Source organism: Emydura macquarii, unplaced genomic scaffold, assembly GCF_026122565.2.
Source record: "Emydura macquarii macquarii isolate MOO-44397 ecotype Brisbane River unplaced genomic scaffold, CSIRO-AGI_Emac_v2 contig_212, whole genome shotgun sequence".
Taxonomy (NCBI): domain Eukaryota; kingdom Metazoa; phylum Chordata; order Testudines; family Chelidae; genus Emydura; species Emydura macquarii.
In genome coordinates, this window is record NW_027130349.1 from 13,867,125 (window position 1) to 13,877,567 (window position 10,443).

The window sequence follows — 10,443 nt, forward strand, 5'->3', positions numbered from 1 at the left end:
ACAAATTTAAAACTGATAAAAGGAAATGTTGGGGTTTTTCTTAAAACCACAATGCACACTTAACCTATCAAACTCATTGCCACAAAACATATCTGAGGAAATCTCTTAATAGAATTTTGAAAAAATTAGGTATTTAATGAGAATATCTACATTAGTTAGGATACTTTAAAAAATAAATAATATAAGCCATAGCGCTTCAGGGCACAAGTCAACTACTAATTAACTGACAGCAGTTAGAAAGAAACTTCCCACATGGTCAGGTTATTCCATAATAGATTTGTATGGGCTTTCTAATCCCTTCTTTTGAAACATCTGGTACTGCAATATGTGAACCACCAATCTGATGTGGTTTGACAACTCTTACATTCCTGTTTTTATTTATACCACTTATATGCATGCATATGGAATTTTCATCAGCTGTTTTACTATCTAACTATTTTAACCAAAAGAACCATATTTTATTGTGGTATATGTAGCAAGGAGCTGTGGCCTTCCTTGGAGCCTGGGCCCGAAGAAGGGTTGCGACACCCCTGCTGTGCAGAACAGGGCCCTACAGGCCAAACTGCCTGGCAACAGAGGGGTGGAGCCAAGGCAGGAAAGAGAACTATAAAAGGCCAGCCTAACAGTTCAGTAGGGGGGAAGCTGCTGCTGGAGGTAGACGTGTCTTCCTGGAGGCGGCAGCTTAGGCCCGATCCAGACCCAGCGGCTGTTTGGAGCAACTGCTCCACCGAGCAGAGCATCCAAAACCTACCCGGGCCGCCAGGCCCTAGCGACTGGAGGGGGCCACCGGGCCCTAGCGACTGGAGGGGGCCGCGCAAGACTCCTGGGTGCGAAATACCCCGAGGCCGGCCCTGACCTGGAGGAGCTGGCTGATGCTGGGGACCCCTGGGAGCTGACTGAACCCTGTGGACTGGAGGAACCCCTAGGACCTGCCCTCCGTTGACGACGCAGAGGAGTTCCCGGACCTGCCGCTCACAGTGTACCTCAGTAACCCAGAGGGAGACTAATGCCTGTAGGTACCCAGGGACAGGATGGGAGGAAGTGGCCCAGGGACAGTCGACTAGTCAGTGGCTGAGTCAGGGGCTAAACCCCGTCAATGTGTTGCGGCTGGAGCCCCGCTGACTCAGTGGCAAATTGCTTTGCCACTGCTAGGGCTGTGGGCTGGGACGCAGTGGAGTCGGGTGGGCCTGCGTCCCCCTTCCCTAGCCACCCCAGGAGTGCTTGACACCCTCTGAGTGTGGGAGACAGAGGAGATCAAGCTCTACTGGGCCTGCCTGCCTGCAAGGCTGGGGGCTCTAGACTATTTTGCTAGTTCCGCCCGTGGGAAGGCCAGGGGCTACTGCTTGCCTGCCCCGCCCTGCCTGAGGGCTGGGGGCACCAGACTGCTCTACCAGCCCCGCCTGTGGGAAGGCCAGGGGCTATAGACTACTTGCCTGCTTGAGGGCCGGGGGCACCAGATCGCTTGCTAGCCTGCCTGTTGGAAGGCCGGAGCTACAGACCCCGTATCAGCCCTGACCTATGAGAGGGCCAGAGGGCTACAGGCTGGGAAGGAAGCCCACCCCGCTGGGGGCCGGGGCTAAAGACTTGTAAACGGGCACTGTTTATTCCTCTAAAGGAAGGCGCTGTGGCCTTCCTCGGTGCCCGGGCCCGAGGAAGGGTTGCGACGCCCCAGCCAGACCGTGCCACCGGCTTACAGTATAATATAAAATGATTGTGATTTAGTTTAGATGGTAGTGCCTTTTAATATTTTCAAGTGATGGAATATGCCTAGTCTGAGTGGCTACAAGACCTTTTGCCGTGAACTATGCAGCCAAAGAACAGCAATATCTCAGCATGACATACATCCAGTTATAATTTGTTCAAATAAAATATTATTTTGGAAGTTTACAACATGGTAATAATCTTGCCCATTAAACTCCTTTTTCAACATATTTTGATTGCTTTTCTTAAGTTACCAGTTTTTTTCCGTATTCCTTTAGGAAAGGAATTGACACATGATAATACTGTAGCAAAGCCTACAGCCAACAATACATGTGGCAGTGGCCATCATCTACATTGACTGGTTAATATTATTAATTTAACAACCTCTAATGTAATCTAATCTATCTACATGTTCTAATTTTGATATGATAAATACTCATAAAAATTAGTGCAATGGTCCACAAGCATCCCTTACATTTCCAACTTAATCATGATTAGGTGAATGTAGTTTCAAAAAATAAAGTATCAGACAATGAACACTTTCACTTTTATAGGCCATATGATTGATCAAAATAATATCAAATAATTTTAAACAACTCCATAAGGTTAGCACAATACATATCTATTTTCAGACTTACAGTTTTCCTTACCTAGGCTATCCTTGTGAACTTCAAGCAGAAAACCATCATGAAAATCTGGCTCACAGGCACATGGGACAGGTTTAGAGCGAAAACGTTGATTTCGAAAATGCAAACACAGAGTGAAGGTAGAACAAATTTGGCCAGGTAAAGGTTCAGGTTCTTGCAGATGTTCCAGAAAAGCTTTTCCACCCAAAACCTGAAGGTAAAGATACCTCCGTGTTGGGTCAATGTTAGCTGCAAAGTGTAGCAATAAATATGAAGAAACTGCCAATAGGTCATAAGAAATGTATTTAAAACTTCAGTAAACTAATAGTGAATAAAATTGGTTCTTAAAATGTTTAGAAAACATCTCAATTTATGCTAAAATGTGAGAGTTGCTGTTGCTGACATGGCACTTCTTTCTGCTATTTACACTAATTTATTTCCTTTTGATAAACAGGAAAACCTCTTGCTGTCTGTACATTATGGAAATTATTTAACTGAATTCCTAAAACACATTAAAAACTTAAGTTCGAATAGTTAATTTTATATCTTGTAAGTAAAATTTCATGTCTATAGAACTATGATCCAGATACTAAATTAACAAAAACATACTTTTTTGCACTACTGGGGGTCCTCTGTCAACAAAATGTGTAGAAGGTTTTGGAGTTGAAGTCATCTCTCTGTCATTCATATCCTAGAATTATAGTTAAGACATTTTTAAGGCATCAAAGAAGCAAATTGTGCTCTTCAAACCCTGAGAATCTCTCATGCCCACTTTCACCCCAACCTAACAATGCCTCAAATATCACCCTTCTCATGAGTGGAAAGACTGTGTGTCCAACCGGATACGTTAATATTGTACACGTAACTTCAACTGATTTCAATAACAATTTAGTAACAATTATTAAATAAAGTAACATTTGAGTGCACTCAGATTTCACCTTCTATTGAAATAATTTCCACAATGTCAAGATAATGTAAATCAGAGTGCAAATACCTTTTCCTTTTCAAAAGTTACTCACAGTTACAAATGTAAGTTCTTTCATAACATCATCAATGATTCCTCGTCGTTTGAGGGCTTTCATCAGATCTTCTGCAGATAACTGTTGATGCTCAGGTGCTAATTCTTCACGTATAGTCTCAGCAAGAACTTCTCGGATTCTGCCATGGACATCCATCTAAACAGAACACTTTATATTACATGCTGTACAACAATCTGCCCAATCTGACAGGATCTAAAAATACTACTTTTTGATACTCCTACTCCTTATTTGATTTAAATAAGGCATATCCCCCAATGAGAGCATAGCACTCTTAAAATCATACACTTCTGAGCAGCATGGCAGTGGATTAAAATTAACAATTCTGAGAACAAACTGCAGTCCAGATGAAACAGTAATACAGTACACAATTTATTTCCCACTTTGATTGTGGGGAGAATGGTCATCACTGGTTTCCAAAAGCAGGAGAAATCACAAAATACTTCTGTACACTATGCAGATCATTTTGTAGCTACTTTAACCTTCACACCAAATTGTTTACAGAAAATCATTTACTAATAATTTGTCAGTAGTCATTAAAGCAAATAAAAACAACATTTGAGTTATTTTTGCAGTGAGCTTCCTCTCTCTGTTGAAAGCATTTCTACATTCCCAATAATAATGGGGGCTTTCAACTAACCCCATATTAACTGGGTACATCACTACTGGGCAGGATGCAGAAATAAAATTTCTAGACACCATTAATGACTGCTTCCTGGAGCAGCTAGTCCTGGAACCCATAAGAGAAAAGGTAATTCTTGTCCTAAGTGGAGCACAGGACCTGATATAAGAGGTGAATATAGCTTAACCACTCAGTAATACCGACCATTATGTAATTAAATTTAACATGGTGAGGAGGGAATACCAAAGAAACCCACAACACTAGCATTTAACTTTAAAAAAAAAAAAAAATGAGAAAGCTAGTTAAATGGAAATTAAAAGGAACAGGCACAAGAGTGAAATGCCTGCAAGCTGCATTGAAACTATTTAAAAACACAACAGAAGCTCAAACTAAATGTATTTTTAAAAAACCCACAATATAGGAGGACCAAAAAATGCCACCATTGCTAGAGAGAGTAAGACAGGCAGTGAAAGATAAAAAGGCATCCTTTACAAATTTGAAGTCAAATCTTACTGAGGAAAATAGGAGCATAAACTCTGGCAAGTCAACTGTAAAAGTATAATTAGGCAGGCCAAAAAGAATTTGAAAACCCTCTAGCAAAAGACCCAAAAACTAAAGCAAAAATATTTTAAAGCACACCACAAGCAGGAAGACTGCCAAACAATCAGTGGGTCACCACATGCTCAAGGTGCTAAAGAAGCACTAGAAGAAGACAAGGCCATTTGAGAGAAGCTAAATGAATTATTTGCATCAATCTTCGCATCAATCTTCACTGCAGATGATGTGAGGGAGATTCCCACACCTGAACCATTCTTTTTAGGTGACAAATCTGAGGAATTATCCTAGACTGAGGTGTCAACAGAGATGGTTTTGGAACAAATTGATAAATTAACAGTAATAAGTCACCAGGACCACATAGTATTCACCCAAGAGTGAAGAAATGTTAAGAAACTCAAATATGAAATCGCAGAACTACTAACAGTGGAATGTAACATATTGATTAAATCAGAATCCTTACCAGATGACTGGAGGATAGCTAATGTAACACTGATTTCTTAACGGTCCAGAGGTGATCCTGACAATTTACAGGCTGGTAAGCCTACCTTCAGTACTAGGCAAACTGGTTGAAAATATAGTAAAGAACAGAATTGTCAGATGCAGATGAACACAATATGTTGGAGAAGAGTCAACACAGCTTTTGTTAAGGAAAATCATGTCTCACTGATCTATTAGAATTTTTTGAGGATGTCAACAAGCATGAAGACAAGGATGATCAAGTGGATATAGTGTACTTAGATTTTCAGAAAGCCTTTGAAAAGGTCCCTCAACAAAGGCTCTTAAACACAGTAAGTTGTCATGGGATGAGAAGGAAGGTCCTCTCCTGAATCAGTTAAAGAATAGGAAACAAAGGGTAGGAATAAATGGTCAGTTCTCAGAATGGAGAGAGGTAAATAACAGGGTCCCCCCCAAGGATTTGTACTGGGACCTGTGCTGTTCAACGTATTCATAAGTGACCTGGAAAAGGAGGTAAACAGTGATGTGGCAAAGTTTTCAGACAATACAAAATTACTCAAGATAGGCAAGTCCAAAGCTGGGTGACTGAACAACAAAATGGCAGATGAAATTAAATGATGATAAGTGCAAAGTAATACACACTGGAAAACATAATTCTAATTATACATTCAAAATTATGGGGTCTAAATTAGCTGTTACCACTCATGAAAGATATTTTGGAGTTATCATGGATAGTTCCCTGAAAACATCTGTTTATTGTGCAGCAGCAGTCAAAAAGGCTAACAAAATGTTGGGAACCATTAGGAAAGGGATATAATAATGCCACCATATAAATCCATGGTATCCCTACACCATGAATACTGCATGCCGTTCTGTTCCTCCCATCTCAAAAAAAGATATATTAGAACTGGAAAAGGTAGAGAAAAGGGTAACAAAAACGATTAGGGCATATGGAATAGCTTCAATATGAGGAGAGGGAAAAAAAGATTGGGACTCCTCATCTTGGAAAAGAGACTACTAAGAGGGGGGATATGACAAAGTTCTATAAAATCAGGAATGCTGTGGAGAAAGTGAATAAAGAAATGTTATTTACCTCTTCACATAACACAAGAACTAGGAAGTTAATGAAATTACTAGGCAGCATGTTTAAAACAAATATAAGGAAATACTTCTTCACAGAATGCACAGTCAACCAGTGAAACTCATTGCCAGGGGATGCTGAAGGACAAAAAAATAACTGGATTAAAAAAATTAGATAAATTCATGGAGGATAGATCCATCAATGGGTATTAGCCAAGATGGTCAGGGATGCAATCCCATACTCTGGGTGTCCCTAGCCTCTCGTTGCCAGAAGTGGGGAGTGAACAACAGGGAACAGATCCTCAATAACTGACTGTTCTGTTCATTCCCTCTGAAGCACCTGGCGTTGGCCACTGTCAGAAGACAGGATACTAGGTTAGATGGACCATTGTTCTGATTGACCTAGTATGGCCATTTTTAATATTCTTACGATAACTTGAATCAGAGTATAAGTTTTCTTTTGACCTCTTTAATGACACTCCTTTGTTCACCCTCTCAAGTTAACATGCAGCTTCAACTATTTTTCTTTTAGATGACTGTCTCAACACAGAAGTACTTCTCCTGGGCAAGAGCAGTAGCTTCAGACACATTTCTATTCCCCTCCTTGATTCAGGCCTCAACTATACTAGCATAGTTAAAGCAGTATTACTGCCTAGTGTGGCAGCAGTTATACCAGTAAAAAGATGTTCAATACTGTTACAGATATTCCCATACAGGCAGGGATACAACTATACCAATTTAATACACTTTCATACTTACATAACTGCATACACAATAAGACCTTCACAGTAAAGTGTTTCAGTAAAAAATACAAAAAACAAACCTCACCCTCTAACCAAAATAGTTATACTCATAAAACCCAAATGTAGACCATGCCTCAACTATTTGCCTTCACGGTCTATTATCTTGATGGTATTCCTGATATTGAACTCTTCCTCCTCCTATGTCTGCAAATCCACCAATCATGAAATCCTCATCCATGCTTTTGTATCATCTTGTGTCTCAAACTCTAGAGTTCTGCCCACATGTTCTGTCTAGTACACTCTCATCCTCACAAGGATGGTCTTGTGTTTAAGGGGCCAGGCTGGGATTCATGAGATCTGGGTTCTTTTGTTGCTGGTTCCATCACAGACTTCCTGTATGAACATATGGAAGTCGCATAATCTCCGTATTTCAGTTCCTCAGCTATAAAGTTGTGATAAATATACTTCCTCATCTCTCAGGGACACCATAAGGCTAAATTAATTAGTATAGGTGAAGTACTCAGATCCTCTGATGCTAAACAGAAATGTCTATAAAGAAGCTTCATAGTTTTTGTTTGTTCCAGCATCCAGTTCAAAGTTTACCTTCTTTAAAAGAAAAAAAAAAAAGCCCTCCATGAATTTAATACAATTTACCTTAAAGATCTTGTCTTTTTCTGCTCCCAACCCCTTTCACTCATCCACCACCAGCCTCCTCTGTCCTGTTACACAGTTTGGTAACTGATAGTGCAAGAATCTCTTGAGGTCCGTTTCTGCCTTTTCCAACAGCCTCCCTTTCTTTCTCCACCTTAGCCACTCTGTCTCATTTAACATAATTGAAATCACACCTTTTCTCTGTGGCCTTGCACCTTTCCCAAAGATTGAGAAGAATGAAAAGCAGGCTAAGGGATCCAAGGTTGGTATTTTTTGTGATTTAAAAAAAAAAAGGACAGATGGAGTAAGCCCAGGAAAAGACTAATCAGAGCAAAGGGGAGAGGAGAAACAAGATGAAGGAATAATAAACAGAGAGATATTGCAAGGCAGGAAAAATTAGGCAAAGCAGATACTCACCTTAACAAAAGGGGAAGTAAAAACAAAAAACCTCACTTTTAAAACAAACCCTGAGGCAGAAAGAAGGATAACAAGGCAGGACACTTATAGCAAGGCTGTTTATTTGAACTCATTCAGTGACAAGAGAACTTGTTTTTCTGATTTGGAAGGTCCTATAAAGATGTTCAGTCGCTGATTTGATGACATTCATTGTGCTTTCACATAACAGGGGAGACCGCATGAAGATTCTCATCTCCTCCCCCCACTCCTTCACCCCTTTCTGCCCCCTACACAGTATATGAAGTGGACAAGGGTCTCTCCAACACTAAGTCCGGAAAGCAGCAGGAATGGACAGAACATATCCAGAATTCCTGAACTCTGGTCTGAAGGTAAGAAGGTACCTAGCAGACTTCTTCAGCAACATCCACTCTTTCAGGATAATACCAAAGAAGTGGAAGGGGGACCAAGACATAGCCATTTTGAAACTGGGAAAAGAGGCCACTGACCCAAAAAGCTACCAGCCCATCTCCTTCCTTAGCAGTTGCTATAAACTGTTGGAGCAGCTCCTACCTCAAAGGTTCAGCTGATACTGAAGCAACCGATCCCCAAAGAGCAGGCCGAATTTAGAACCGGTTGCAACTGCTGTGACCAGGTGCTGGTCTTAACCAACTACATAGAATCCAACTTCAGCAAAAATTAAACAGTGGCAGAATTCATTGAGCTTTCTTTTGCATACGATATCGTATGGTGCAAATGTCTTCTGCTTAAGTTATCATTAGCTTTCTCAAGCCAAGCAACCAACAGACTCATCACTGAGATGCTGAGTAACAGAAGATTCACTGTATACCTTGGTGAATCTGCCAGCAGAGACTGAACAATAGCCTCCCACCGGGATCCACCTGCACTCTTCAATCTCTATACCAATGACAGTCTGGTCACATCACCCCATAAATTCATCTAGGCAGACAATACTATGCTAGCAACAAGCATCTCTCTGAAGGCCACAGAAAAGGTCATGAACAACAACTTCCGGACACTTGAAATATATTTCAAAGCTTTCTGACTGAAATCCAGTGCTCTGAAGACACTCATTTCTGCATTCCACTTGAATATCCACAAGAGCAAAGTGCTGCTGAAAGTGAACTTTTCTGGTGTATAGCATGACTACAACCCATGGTACCTTGGAGTTAGCTCATCCAATTGAGGGTACTGACAACACCAAAAACAAAATAAAGAGAAGAATTAATATCATCCAGAAGCTCACAGACGTATCCTGGGGATGCATGCGTCAAATATCAGTACAAGCCCTGGTCTGAGCAACAGCAGAGTATTGTGCACCAGTCTGGTGCAACAGCTCACATAGCAACCTTGTTGACACTGAAATCAGTGCTGTGCTCAAGACTATCAGCGGTTCTCTCAAATCAGTGCCAGCACTGGGGCTCCCAGTTTTGGCAGGCAGCACGCCAGCCAACATCAGGAGAGACGCTGCTGTGGTCCAAGAGTACAACAAGATCCTGGCCACTCTGGACCTACCCATACAGCTAGACCTCAATTCACTGCCACTCTCCCAACTCAAATCCAGGAAGCCTTTTTGGATCCATACATTAATGGCACAGGCCAACGGAAACGATGCCAGCACTCGCTGGCTTGCATCATGGCCTGCTTGTGACGTCCCAACCAAAGACCTGATTGAAGATACAATGACAGAAGTCCCGGGGAATCTGCCTTCCCCATGTCCGTGGGCTGCACCTAAGCGCAGTCTGACAATGCACAGAAGGCTCCGATAACTCCTCCACAAACGGAGGAAACAAAGAATCACAACTGTGACTGTGACACGACACAAACCACACAACACCAACCGGGGCCACCCGCCCCATTCCTGGTTCCCGGGGGTAGCTCGGGGGCAGCACCTGCCGACCCCAGCCTGGCATCAGAAAGGCATGCCAACCTCAGGGGTCAGCGATACTCTCGGCCGGTTGCTTTTCAAGTCCCACAGGGAAGGGAAGAAAAGGAAGCGAGCCGAGCAGCAGGGCGAGGAAGCACCGTCCACACCCACAGAGTGCAGCTGGCACGAGCTGCCCCCTCTCTTCCCCATGGGTGCGGGGGGAAGCCCTGCCACCGGGTGACCCGGCACGCGGACGGCCGACGCTGCTCGGCGATCGCCCCTCACCCTGCTCAGCTGCTGGCGGATGATCTGCTTCAGCTCCGAGGCTTTCTCCGGGGGCAGCGCCATGGCGAGCCCCGAGCGCGGTAGCACCCACGGGCCGCCGCCAGCCAGCCAGCCCGGTGCCCAGCCCCTACCCGCCCCCCACAGCCAGTCTGTCCCGCCCACTGGGCCGGCACCGGCTGCCGGCGCGCGCCCGCTCCTCCTGCACCAACGCTTTTCGAACTGGCGCACAACTAGGGCGCGAGGCTGCCTTGCTCAACCGCCTGATGGAGACGCCCACCTCCGGCCCGCCTCCATCGCCGGGTCCGGAAAACGGAGCAGTCGCCCCACTCTCTCCGGGGTTCCTTCCAGCTGCGCATCGGGGGAGGCGCCTGTAAAGGAGCCCTACGTACGGACAGGCGATTAC

The 10,443-nt window shown here is 43.4% G+C and overlaps 1 protein-coding gene across 4 annotated transcripts in view; it reads right to left on the reverse strand.

The window, feature by feature from the left end:
- The window catches only part of CEP76 (centrosomal protein 76), a 38,050-nt gene extending 27,688 nt beyond the window's left edge, over window positions 1-10,362 (reverse strand). For 2 of the 4 annotated variants that reach the window (XR_010919691.1, XM_067548090.1), the window contains exons 1-4: window positions 10,041-10,133; window positions 3,347-3,502; window positions 2,937-3,018; window positions 2,352-2,576 (exon numbers count right to left, since the gene is read on the reverse strand). Coding sequence is in view for 3 of the 4 variants with exons in the window: in XM_067548090.1 (XP_067404191.1) it covers window positions 2,352-2,576; window positions 2,937-3,018; window positions 3,347-3,502; window positions 10,041-10,103 (526 nt within the window). In the remaining variant the exon portion in view is untranslated. Of the gene's footprint in view, window positions 1-2,351; window positions 2,577-2,936; window positions 3,019-3,321; window positions 3,503-10,040; window positions 10,134-10,317 lie in introns of those variants that run through there. The other 2 variants (XM_067548098.1, XM_067548109.1) reach the window with 2 other exon arrangements.
- Between the last annotated feature and the right edge of the window lie 81 nt (window positions 10,363-10,443).